Genomic DNA, 13,775 nt, shown 5'->3' on the forward strand with positions numbered 1-13,775 from the left:
TTCCACATTCCACAATTTGGGACCATTCGGTTCGTATCCAACAAGAATACACTTGATCGATTTCTCATCGAATTAGCGTTTTCTCACTTTATTAAATACATAGACTGTTGATCCGAATATCTTCAGATATTTCAAAACTGGCTTCTTGTCATGCCACATTTTATACGGCGTTTTCTTTATATTTTTCAAGGCTCTACTTGCGCATCTGTTTATCAAATAAGTTACTGTTAAAACAGCCTCACCCCAAAAGCTTTTATTCAACTTTGCTCCCGTAAGCATTGCATGAGCTTTCTCAGTTGTTGTTCTAATCATACGCTCAGAAACACCATTCAATTGTGGAGTGTGAGGAACAGCTTATATGTGATAGCTTATGCCTTTTTCTACACAAAATTCTCGTATTTCATTTGATAAATATTCCCTACCATTATCTATGTAAAGATTTACCACTTTAACATTGTAGTGAGCTTCGCCTTTGGCAACAAAATATTTAAAAACTGAGAAAAGATCTGACATGTAGGATACTAAATACGTAGTAATACACAGTAATGTGTATACTGACCACATAGTAGTTTTTATTGTCAATTGTTGATGGTGTAATTGGACAACAGACATCCGAATGTACTACAAATATTGGTCCTTTAATATAGTCTTTAATTTTAGATTTTTTAAATTTAAGTTTGGATTGCTTGCCATTTACACAAGCTACACATAATTCATTGTTCTGCTCTATATTACTTAACAGCTTAATATCATAAAACATTTGGTTTCGCTTTATTTCTAGAAACTTCCCAATACTTATATGTCCTAATCTTTCATGCCACAAACGAAAATCAGCATTATTAGATATTTTTGATATAAGTTATAATTTTAAGTATTTGAATATATTTATTTGAGTAGTTATACAAATATGACAGGGCTTGTGCGGTCTGCACTTAATGAGGCGAATTGTAGGTACGTGGCGATGACCGACGCTTCCAAACTCCCAAAATCGACTGACTTAAGTATAACAAGAGTTCTTATCTCTAAAGCTTAATCTACAATAACAAGGTGCAGTTTCTTATAGGTAAAGCTCGATCTATATATAGAAAAAAGACTTGAGGCTTACGACTATATTTCGTCAGTTTGGTTATTGTGTTAACTCCTCCCCTTCTAAGACGAAGGCTGTCCACAGACTTTTTACAATTGGCAAATCTATTTGAAAGCGGATCTTACGGGTAACATTGGTTGTGCTTACAGCTTACTCATTGCCACTAAGTTCCCATACTGCCAACTTGGTACTGCGGTAAACCATCGAAGGGAAGGCAGCTCTGCATTTTTGGATGATCCAAGAAGTTCGTAAATGCTGTTGATTCTCCATGTCATGGGTTCGCAACAAGGTTCTGGAGATGATCGTAGCGAACTTGGAAAACATCTTTATTGTAGCCGTCGACTTGTTGACGACGATGATGCTGATGTTGGTTGAACTGGTTGACCATCAAAACGTATTTGTTGAACGCACTCTGGATGGCGTCTGATGGCAGATATTATTCAGTTCGTCGTTTCAGTACCCAGGCGCAGAAATAGTTGCCGCATCTTTATATCTTTAGCAGATACTACGTTGATAGATCTTAATTCCTTCTCATCTACTTAAGAGGTAGTTACAGTTTTAATACTAAAGTTTTGACAATAATTAAGTATAACAATTATAATTTTATAATAAAGTTCATTCAGATATTTATACCCGTTACTCGTAGAGTAAAAGGGTATACTAGATTCGTTGAAAAGTATGTAACAGGCAGAAGGAAGCGTTTCCGACCATATAAAGTATATATATTCTTGATGAGGATCAATAGCCGAGTCGATTTGGCCATGTCCGTCTGTCCGTCCGTCTGTCCGTCTGTCCGTCTGTCCGTCCGTCTGTCCGTCTGTCCGTCTGTCCGTCCGTCTGTCTGTCCGTATGAACGTCGAGATCTCAGGAACTACAAAAGCTAGAAAGTTGAGACTAAGCATACAGACTCCAGGGACATAGACGCAGCGCAAGTTTGTCGAATCATGCTGCCACGCCCACTCTAACGCCCACAAACCGCCCAAAACTGCCACGCCCACACTTTTGAAAAATGTTTTAATATTTTTTCATTTTTGTATTGGTGTTGTAAATTTGTATCGATTTGTCAAAAAACTTTTTGCCACGCCCACTCTAACGCCCACAAACCGCCGAAAGCTGCCACGCCCACACTTTTGAAAAATGTTTTGATATTTTTTCATTTTTGTATTAGTCTTGTAAATTTCTATCGATTTGCCAAAACACTTTTTGCCACGCCCACTCGAACGCCCACAAACCGCCAAAAACTGTCAGTGTTGAAGACCTCCTTCGCACTTCCACTAGCTGAGTAACGGGTATCAGATAGTCGGGGAACTCGACTATAGCGTTCTCTCTTGTTTTGATATTAAAGTATGTAGTAAAACGCTTATTGATTGCAAGTATTGATTTTCCTATTTAGTTGAACAAAATCAGAAAAGGGTATTGATAACATTAGTGTTTTTTTTTTTTTATCAGGAAATTGAAATCTAATTAGAGTGAGTGCGCTATACTATTATTATGTCGTTTTGTTAATGCATTTATTTTCTATTGTAGTTTTAGGAAATATTTGTGGTTGCGTGGATTTTAAGTTTTCAAATAATACGGGTTAGCATTTCATCACATACCTTTAAACTTTTCTAAAGAGGATGAAGCGGATATAATAAAGATTAAATAAGTAAGATTTGACAAATGTTTAATTGAAAAACTTTTGCAAACTCTTTTACTAGTGTCCAGACTTCACGTTTGTATTTTGCTAACTTGGCGATGGTCACAAAAGGAAAAGAAATAATAAACCTAGCGTAGATTATCTTTATGAACGACCCTCCCTTTTATGAGGACCGTTGTCCCGAGGTCTGCTTCGATTAGTTCTTCCCTATACCGTGGGGTTAGTTTATTTCCCAAGCGATTGTTTTGTTTTACCATGACGGTTTCTCCCACCTCAAAGGTTCTGTCTCGTCTGGTTACATTTTCTCTTCTTAGCTGTTTTTCCTGAGCTTCGTTAACCATTTCTACTATCTCGTTAGCCAATTCGGGAGGAGTTGAATGAATAATGTCGATCGGTCTTCTATTGGTGACTGAGTGCACCGTCTTATTGTATTCTATTGTTGCCTGAAGAACAAGGTTGACAGTATCATTCATTCCACCGTCAAGTTTCAGGCATCGAGCTATTTCTAAAAGCGTGCTGTGAAGCCTTTCAACCTGTCCGTTTGAGGTACTATGAAGTGGAGGTGCGTTCGCTATGTCAACATTAAAACGATTTTTCAAAAGTGACTTGATTGACTCGGAATTTATGGACGGTTCATTGTCACAAAATATTGTCTTTGAATGGGGATAAAAGTTCATTAATTGCATAATTGCAGGTTCTAAATCAGTTATCGTTCGAGAGCCGATTGGTTGCACAATAGCGAATTTGGAAAGTTTATTAATACATGTCAAAAAGTACTTCCTATCCGTAGAAAATATATCAATATGCAATGTCTCGCCTACATGTGACGGAATAGGTGTTTTCCCGAGGATTTGCTTTTGCGGATGGCGGTCGTATTTGGCTTTTTGACAAACCAAGCAGTTAGCAACAAAGGTAGCGGCTATTTGGGACATTTTAGGGAAAAAGTAGTATTGAAGAATTTGTTTTACATTCTCCTGTGCAGCCCTATGCGCTCTGTTGTGCTCCAAAGACACTATTTCCCGTTGCTCAGTTTGATTAAAAATGTCGCTAACCATTTTCATAGTGTGTCGGAAGGTCGTTGCTGGAAACTCATTTACAAGACTGTTTTGAATGAAAGCTAGTACAGGTAATTCGCAGTGTATCGCATTCACTACATCCGGCTTAACCACATCACGAATTCTTCCGAGTAAAGTCTCTTTGTCTAGAAATTGTATTAGATGCCTTGTCTTGCTTCCGAAAATAACAAAAGTTCGAGTTGAGTCTGCGGTGCCCTCATCTATTACTATCTGGTTTCTAAAACAGTTAACCGGCTTGTCGATAGTTTCGATTGTAAAAGTCAATGAAATTTCGCTATGTATTGTTGCAATGTCTGACCGGGGTTCGTCCTCTAGGACATGAATAGCCTGCCTGAATAGTGCATCGTCAACATAGTTCTCCTTGCCAGGTTTATAGAAAATTTTAGCATTATGTTCGTCTATAAACGCCTTCCATCTCTTGATTTTTGCATTTGGATTCCTATCTGACACGGCGTATGTTAACGGTTGGTGATCTGTAAAAATGTTTAAGTTTTTGACACCATATAGATAGTTCCTAAGAGACTTTAAAGCCCAAACGATGGCCAAAAGTTCTCGTTCATTTGTTGCGAAATTAAGTTCTCTATCCTGTAAAGTTCTCGAAATCATTGTAACAGGCTTGCCATCCTGTGATAAGACTGCACCCAGGCCAAAAGCCGAAGCGTCTGTTGTTAAGTCAAAGGCTTTCCTATAATCGGGATACAATAACATTACATTTTCGGAGACAAGAACATTTTTAAGTTTCTCAAAAGCAGAACATTGTCTTTCATCGAAAGAAATTGGTATCTTTTTAGACTGGCTTGCGGAAACTTTTCCGTTTTCACCCTTCAGAATGTCAGTCAGTGGTCTAGCAATAGAGGCGAAGTCCTTAATAAAGCAGCGGTAATAACTTGCTAACCCTAAAAACGATCGAACACTAAACAGATTAGTAGGTTGATTATATTTCTGAATAGCCTCTACTTTGCTAGGACTGGTTGTGATACCTCCACTTGACACCATAAATCCGAGATACTCGACGCTTTCCTTGAAGAAAAACGATTTCTCTTTAGAAACCCTCATGTTTGCCTCAGACAGTCTGTCTAGTACCCAAGCAACGTCGTTTACGTGGTCCTCGATTCCGTTTGAAAATATTATTACGTCATCAACGTAAACATAACATGACTTTCCTATACGGTCCCTAAGAACATCATCAATAGCACGTTGAAAAATATTTGGGGCATTTTTCAAGCCAAACGGCAAACGGCAAAACTCGTATTTTCCATTTCCTACTGAAAAGGCAGTTTTCTCCCTATCCTTTTCTGCGAGCAGAATTTGGTGAAACCCCGATTTAAGGTCAAGAGTTGTAAAGAACCTGGCCTTTCCCAAATTTGACAAGATGGATACTACGTTTGGTATAGGGTACTTGTCGTCGATTGTTTTTAAATTTAGTTTTCTAAAATCTATAACCAACCTTTTCTTATTGTTTCCCTTTTCATCTGTACCTCTTTTTTCGACTACCCAAACCGGATTGTTGTAAGGTGACGACGAGGGCCTGATAATTCCGTCCTTCAACAAAGCATTTGTTTCCTTATTCACAAAATCTGATACGCCCATGGGGTACGGATAGAGTTTTGAGTAAATGGGTTGGTCGTCCTCAGTACGTATTGTGGCAACAATGTTGGTATTATACGGCAGTGCTTCTTCCGGTTCCGCAAAGACGGCCAATCGGTTTCGAAGCATTGTATGGAATTTATTAGATATCTGATTTGGAACCACAATATTCTCTATGTTGGTGAAATTTACGCTGTCACATCTCAAAAACTGAATAGATTCCACTTCATTGTTGATAATCAACGTTTTATTCTTAAAATTTAACGTTGCATTTCCCTGTTTCAAAAGGTCAAGTCCTATTATTGCGTCAAAACTATAGAGACTTGGAAGAATAAAGAATTGAACAGATGTGTTAAATAGCTTAATAAAACATTTCTGTTTGACGGTGTTGCAACCATGAAGCGATTTTACCGTGAATTTATTTTGTACCGGCATTAAGTTTTTTAATTCAGGGAGGGGCTGTATATAATTTTTCGAAGCCCCGGTGTCAATCAAAAGTTTTATGGTTCTCCCTGCTATCTCTCTTTCTATGTATGGTAGCAGGGATTTGTGGCTAAAAAAATGAACATGATCGTAATTCACCAGTTCGTCCTCATAATCATCAACCTCCGCTTCTGCCTCCTTTTGATAATCGTCTGTGTCTTCCTCACATTGACCTTTCTCATGAGGTAAGTGGTTGATCCTCTGTTGTTTTGGCCCTGTAAACCTTGCACTGCCACTTGTTGGTCTTTTTGATGCTTGCGCATACCCAACATGTCCCTGAGCCTGACTTGTGTTTTGCTGTTGGGGTTGCGATGCGAATTGATTTTGTGTTTGAAATGACTTTTGTTGTTGGGATGGCCAAGAATATTGTTGTTGAGATGGCCAAGAATATTGTTGTTGAGATGGCCAAGAATATTGTTGTTGAGATGGCCAAGAATTTTGTTGTTGAGATGGCCAAATATTTCCCTGAGTCGGAAATGGAGCTTGTCCAAAATTTCCAGTTCTTCTAGATCGCATGGATACATCAGGGTTTGTTAACTGGACTGGATCTTGTCTTTCCTGGTTATCAAAAGTAGGCACCTGGCGCTTTCTAAAATATGGGTTTTTAGTTTGCATGGGCATGATTGAATTTCTATCCCTATCGCTATGCTTTTGTTCGGTTTTCTGACCCCTGTCTCCAATATTTTTAGAATAAATAAGGGCGAATTGGTAACGCTCATGGTTCGACTCGACCTCTTGCGCTAAAGCGAGAGCAGTTGGTAAATCTTTTGGACCTTTTGCAAAAAGAATGTCGCTCAACGATTTCCTAGCTCCGGTTACAAATACACGTAACGCGTCTGCTCTGTACTTTTCATTCAGTGACATCGCCAAGGCACTATCAAATGTCATTATTGTCTTGTTAGTAAGTAGGGTCAGTTTTTTCTCGACTTCATCGTAGAATTCAGTGAGAGTCATGTCTCCCTGTCGCAAAGTTGATAGCTCTTGTTCGATTAGGTAGATCGGCCTTTTGTCGGAATATGTGAAATCAAGACGGCTGATCATTGCCTTGAAATGTAACGGAGTATTAAAAGAAGCCAATACTGTATTTGCTGGACCTTTTATTTTATTTCGCATAATACCAAGAGCTTGGTAAAATATTGAACTTCCCTCGTAATCTTTAAAAACTTTAAAAGCGACATGAGCCGCTTTTCTCCACGACACATATGTTTCACTTTTGCCCTCAAAATCTGGCAGAGATTTAACTATATCTAGAGGCTCGTTACAGACAACACCTGGTCTAATTTCAGCATCTACATAAGTTTCCACCTCTGGCGTGTTCACTGTTAATTTCCCGATTCGTTCATTCATCTCCTGCAATTGCTTTTCAAATGATTGCTTTTGGACTGTGAGCGCACCGGCAACAGCACTCTCTACGATCGCTTTTAACTGAGCTTCAAATTCCATTTCGCTAGTTGTATTTGTTTTTGACCACCAATAATTTTCTGAAGACTTATTATTTTTTTCTGCACGGTTTTGCCTATTTTCCTGGAGCGCTGACCATTTATCTAAACTTGACACGAGATCGTCTATAAGGTTATCACTGTCACTCATGTATTTTTATCAACACTCTGTTCATAGGTTATGTAATAAAAAAGTATTGGTATTTTTAATTTGTTCAATAAGCGTTATACTTACAATATAATAATAATGCCTAACGAACTATTTTAAGGTAAAATTAATATTATATTTTATGTAATCAGGAAATATTTATTTTTTAGGTTAAAGTTGATTAGCCAGTTGATGCCGCTGGTTTTGTCTCCGGATGCTCCTTTTGTTATTTATTTATAATTATTCAGTTGTCGTAGGTTTTTATATCCGTTTGGGCGCCAGTTATAATTTTAAGTATTTGAATATATTTATTTGAGTAGTTATACAAATATGACAGGGCTTGTGCGGTCTGCACTTAATGAGGCGAATTGTAGGTACGTGGCGATGACCGACGCTTCCAAACTCCCAAAATCGACTGACTTAAGTATAACAAGAGTTCTTATCTCTAAAGCTTAATCTACAATAACAAGGTGCAGTTTTTTATAGGTAAAGCTCGATCTATATATAGAAAAAAGACTTGAGGCTTACGACAATATTTCGTCAGTTTGGTGATTGTGTTAACTTATATACGCCATACAATTTAATTGAAATTTAATAATTGGAACATTATACTCACAGTTACCGTCAAATACCAAACGATCATTTTTGGTGACTTTAAATCATCCTGAACTAAATTCAATGATCGTTCCTGCACCCTGCATCTTTCGTACAGACAAGAGATTGTGAGGAATATCCTTGCTGAATAACACATTTTTCAGTGTAATTTGATTTCCAGAGCTGCTGCGTTGTACTACTCCTTTAGCAGTTGCGTAAATGCATTCATAACGCTTGGCAATTGAAATCTCCACAGGTGTTTCGAGGTTGGTGTATTCAGCAAATAGTTCGGCATCTTTTACAATATGGTCAGAAGCACCCGAGACTAGGATAAACAAAACATCGCTCTCTTTTTCCTTATCAACCACTTGCCTCATCATAAAAGCAAACCCACGATCTGGCTGAGTTTTCGCTACTTGAGCTTGCTTATTTTGGTTTTCGCCGTTTTGGTTTCCCAGACTTCTTTTAAAAATATAACAATCTTTCTTTAAGTGTCCTGGCTTGCCACAATGATAGCATTTTGGTTTTGGCTTAAGCTTATTTTTAAGAGAAACTTTAGAACCCTTAAAGCTCACTCTCATTTTGTTTTCCTTTTGATCTAGATCGCGAACAGCCTTTAACACCTTGGCACTAGTATCCTTACTGATGCTCTTTAACTTGATCTCGTGGTCAATGTGGAGTTACCTTCTGATAAAGTTTCTATAGCCGTTATAACGCCGTCATAACTTGAAGGAAGGTCAAAAGTAAATGTGATGTCTTGTACCTTTCTTCTATCTTAGCACCCGACGCAATAAGCTCAAAAAACTCATCAAAAAAATGGAAATGACTCCCAAGACAAGTGTCGCCCTTTAACTTCAATGCCAGCAACTGCATCCGTACCAAAGTTGCGAAGCCAAGCTTTTTCGTTCATAAAAGGCATCAAGATTTTCAAAAATCTGCTTGGCATTATTCTCGGCATTGGCGAAGTTAAGAAACGAATCGCTCAATTATAATATTTTTAGCATTGCTGTTTCTATTTTTCCATTGATTGGTCTCTTCTATTGCGTATTTGTCAATAATATCTAATAAATCATTTTCGCCTAACAGAGCTCTAATTCGAAATTTATTTATCCCCGTTAAATGCCTTTATATTCTGTTTTTCTTTTTCCATATTCCTTGTCTGATAAATTTTGGCGTTTAATTTTTTTGTTCTTCTTGCACTTTATGCTTTGGCACATAGTTTCTGTAATCCGTGTGCACTTACACAACCACAAATTCTGCGTCCAAATTTTTTCTTGTTCTTTTTTTTTTACTTTTTTTCTTTTTGCACTTTATGCTTAAGCACGCGGTTTCTGCATTTCGTGTGCACTTACGAAAGCACAAATTTGGGGTCATATTTTTTTTGATTGTTCTTTTTGCACTCAGTTTCTTTTGCAACAGTTAATATTTAAAATCACTATTATTCAATTATTTTGTGTCTGGGCCCATAACCTTTTGTTAAGACCAAGAACATGTATTTATCCAGCCTCAATTTAACAAAGGACTTTTTAAGTTTTTTTATTTATTTTTATCAATGTGCACGTACTCGTCATCTAAAATCAACTGAATGACCACAGCGTCGAAAAAGCGAACGAAGACCGAAAAGACAATTCCCAATTCTGGAATAGTCCCGCTTATCCTGTTGTACACTGTTGCATTCTGACGGTGATCGATAGCCGCGGGCGAAAGAAATATCGTCTGGAATGAGCACCTAAGGCGAGGTTGGCAGTCCCAAGAGGAGAAGGGGAAAGTGGGATGTATGTAGAGCGCCCCCTACCGTCCACACCCAAGAAAGGGGAAGTGTGGATGTTATGTGGAGAGAGGAGAACACCGACGAAGTGCATCCACCCACACTAAGACGGGAAATGAGCACTGCCATTGGCCTTGAAGTCGGTTCTCGACCTATGTGAAGGGAAAGAGGAAGCAAAAGAATAGGAAAGGGAACCGGCAGAGCCGAGCCCATAAATAGGGCGAGGTGACCGCCATGTGGGCCAGAGGAAATTTGGGAATCGGACGACCCGCTGCCGCGAACTAACTAATCTAACGGCCGTATTTTAAAATCGGTTTTGAGGGTTTATTAATATTATTAATTTATATATATTTATATGTCAATACCCGTGCAGTAGTTTCGCGTCTTTGTTGTCCTCTCCCGCTCTTTCGTCGTCCTTTTTTTTTTTTTTTTGTATCGTATTTGCTTTGGCCCAGGGCGATGGAAGCCTAAAATTTTGGAAAATTTGAAAAATGTTATTTAGTATAATTGAATATTTAAATAAGTAAAAATTATAACGATGAATTGCTAGAGTGTATTAATTAGGGGGGGAAAGATGAACGGATGAGCCGATAACCTGAAGGAAGCCGATGAACCACATGCCAGGGAGATCCTCAAATGGGAAATAGACGGATCCTTGGTAGGTATGGGTGCGTCAGGGTCCTTTCCATCGAAGACCCAAATCTGCGTCGTGTCGTCCGGTATTAGTCCTTTACTTGTAGTTTCTGTTGATGTTTCTTTGTTGTTTTTGTGGATTCCATGCCGAGTGGAATTTATGGTGCGACCTGTGGGCACAGGCTAGCCGGCCTTGCCCCATCAAAATCAGCAGGCCGTAACATAAAGGCGCCCAAAGCTTAAACCAGGAATGGGGTGGCGAAGGTCCTCTAAAAAGGACATTCGAGCCCATACGTGGAAAAGTAGATAAAAATAAAAATCCAGTGGGGGAATGGAATCCACGTGGTGCCGGCAGACCAGGTTGGAACGCGTGCGATGGCTTATGTCGGCTATCCAAAAAGCCGAACATAATTGCTCGCCGCGGAAAGATCTGGGATGCTGGAAAAAAATAAACCACAAAGTAATTGTTCATATTTGTAGTAATTTTGTCGTTGTACTTACCTAAAGTGTAGAGATCCTCCAAGCGAAGGGTATGTCGCTAGCGGCGGATACCGCCAGCTAGTTTTGCGACCCGTTCGGTGCCTGGTGGCGAACGGAGGACTCGCAATGGGATGAGTCGGTAGGAGAGTCTTCTGCTGGTTGCGGCGCGAATGTGCGCGGGGGAATGGCTGGTCTCCGGGTGGCCCATGGGAACACAGGGTTCAGCATGCGATGCACCCGGGACGGCCAAAGAACTGGCAAGCGCATCCGCGGCGCAACTGGACATGAAGCAGAGTAGATATGTGAGCGCCCTCGATGCCCTATCTTCCAGGAAGAAGATAGAGGATCCGATGGAGCTCGCCATGGCATACAACTCGATCGCAGAGGTAGATGAAAGACGCAGGAAAGCATGTGGAAGTTGGCTCCGGTTAGGCATCACTCCTTTTTTTTTCCCCCCTTTGTTGTCCAATTGAGTTTCCATTTTTTGGCTTTGTTGTTTTCGTCTAGAAAAGGAAAAGAAAGCGTGTTTAGTGTAAGGAACAGAAATTAGCAGGTAGAGTAGGTTCATGGTTAGCAGATATAACTTGCGGTCCGGAGCTAATAAGATGACAACTAGAACTCCCCCGCCGGAAGGGCAGCAGCTCAGAGCGGAAGATGGCACGGCAGGCGGCGCAGCCGGTGCAGCCGGCGATAACTGGGAAATCTCTCCCCCACGGGGAATCCCGAGCGATATCGCGTCGACGATAAATGTTGCGGTGGCTCAGACGTACGAGACGCACAGGGCGGCGATGTCCGACAACGTCAGTCGCAACAGGAGATTCGCCAAGGCTTCCTCGAGATGATGGCGATGATCAACGAGGTGGTCCAGCCGCTGAAGCAAACGGCAGCAGCCGTGCAGTCGATGCAGCAGCAGGCGATGCAAGGCGACCCCAGTGGTGGTCACGAGCATGCAGGAGCACGAGGATGCCAGGAGGCGACGGGCGCATATCCCAAGACCCGGCCAGAGGGACAGAATCCTTGGACGTCTCCACCCAAACCTCCAAGAGCAAGCGAAGTACTCGCGGAGAGGAATGTCGGCGCCGGTGGATATCCGGGAGAGCAGCAGCGTTTCCAGACGGAGTGTGAGGCTAGAAGGGGTAGCACGGAGGGTCTCCGAGGTCCTGAAAGGAGAGAAGATTCGGTAAGAGGCGTCAGGATCGAGAAGTGGGAAATCTTCTTCGACGCCGACCAAAATAAGCTCGCCGTGGAAGACTTTGTGTTCCGCGTGGAATACCTGCAACGGCTGTCTCGGTGTTCCTGGGACCAGGTGCTAGGTAGCTTCTACCAGCTGATGCGAGGCTCTTGGACTGGAGAGTGGTACTGGCAATATGTCAAAGTGAGCCCTCCGCAGACATGGGAGGACCTCAAGGAGAACCTGGTGGCGAGGTTCCGGGGCATCGGAGGCGAGTTCGAGCGCAGACGAGCACTCCAAGATCGACGGCAGCAGCCAGGCGAGTCCGTCGAGGATTATTTCCGAGCGATGCGGCGGCTGGGAAACAGACTGCTGGTACCGATACCGGAGGCGGAAATGATCCGCATAGTTAAAAAGGGACTTAGCGCCGAGGTCGCCCGGTTTGTTTATGCCCTGAGGGTGTACAGCGTGGACCAGCTGCGAGAGGAGTGCCTCAAAGTGGAGGAGCCCTTCATGAGGCGGGAGCGGGACAGCCGAGCCTCATACCGCGCGCCGGCCAAGTTTCCGTCGAGCGGACGACAGGTGGAGGAAGTGGCGATGGAGTCATCCGACGGCGAAGCGGGAGAGCCGTACATCGAGGAAGTCTCCAGGCAGCGAATTAGTTGCTGGAACTGCGGGCAGCCGGACCACGGATTCCGTGACTGCGCATCGTCGGAGCGGAAGATCTTCTGCTACCGCTGCGGGAAGCCAGAGGTGATCACACCGAACTGCCCGGTATGTGCGGGAAACGGGAGGACGAGCGCCGGAAAGGTGGGAGACCCGCGCTCGAAGTACAGGTCCAAGCGACAGTAAACCTTCCGCCGAAGCCACCAACAATTAAACCTATAGTAGAGAGTAATAAAATCGTCATTAAGAATAGCAATAAGCTGAGATACTTACCAGCGGAGGAACGGATGCAGAAGTACCTTGAGGTTCGGAACCGAATATTTGCCAACCACCAGATAGACGGGATGCGGAGCGTCAGCCGGAGGCTTTTAAAGGCCAGATCACGATTCCGGCAGAGGCAACGCGACGTGCCGTGGTTGAAGCCGTTCGTCGGGGCATGGGAGGTGATCCCAGGGTGTTTGCCGAGGTCCGGATACATGGCAAGCCCATTTCCGGTTCGCTGGACACAGGCGCGTCCATTAATGTCCTGGGAAAAGGCAGCCGTGAAATGCTGGAGGAGCTCGGGGTCCGCATGGACAAGTACACGTCGATCGTGAGGACTGCGGCGGGAGAAGACCGGTCAATTATAGGTCGAGTACACGTTCCGGTAGAATTTAAGGGAGTGGAGAAGGTACTTACCTTTTACGTATGCCCGTACCTGGAGCAAGAGCTATACCTTGGGATCGATTTCTGGAGGAAATTCGCGTTGGCACCGGCTATCCTCGGAGAGATACCAGCAACGAATCCGAAGGCGAACGTGGAGGAATTGTGGGACGCAACAAATCCGTGGCTGGATGGCAAAGCCGGTAAAGAGTCTGTAATCGAGGAGTGGAACCTGCAAGAAGAAGACAAAAATCGGTTAGAAGCGGTAAAGAAAGAGTTCCTAGCGTTCGAGGACGTCGGTCTGGGTAAGACATCGGTGGAGACACATCGGATCCAGCTCGTGGAAGGCGCAGAGCCGTTTA

At 42.3% G+C, this 13,775-nt stretch overlaps 1 protein-coding gene across 1 annotated transcript; it reads right to left on the minus strand.

Annotated features, from left to right (window-relative positions):
- Positions 1-11,520: 11,520 nt before the first annotated feature.
- On the minus strand, positions 11,521-12,740 carry LOC122319454. The gene is made up of 3 exons (XM_043206772.1): positions 12,652-12,740; positions 12,208-12,243; positions 11,521-12,094 (listed from the first exon to the last, which is right to left on the minus strand). Exons 1-3 carry the CDS (start codon positions 12,738-12,740, stop codon positions 11,695-11,697), a joined length of 525 nt encoding a protein of 174 aa, XP_043062707.1. The 3' UTR covers positions 11,521-11,694.
- Between the last annotated feature and the right edge of the window lie 1,035 nt (positions 12,741-13,775).

The sequence above is a fragment of the Drosophila yakuba genome, chromosome 2L, assembly GCF_016746365.2.
Source record: "Drosophila yakuba strain Tai18E2 chromosome 2L, Prin_Dyak_Tai18E2_2.1, whole genome shotgun sequence".
NCBI lineage: Eukaryota > Metazoa > Arthropoda > Insecta > Diptera > Drosophilidae > Drosophila > Drosophila yakuba.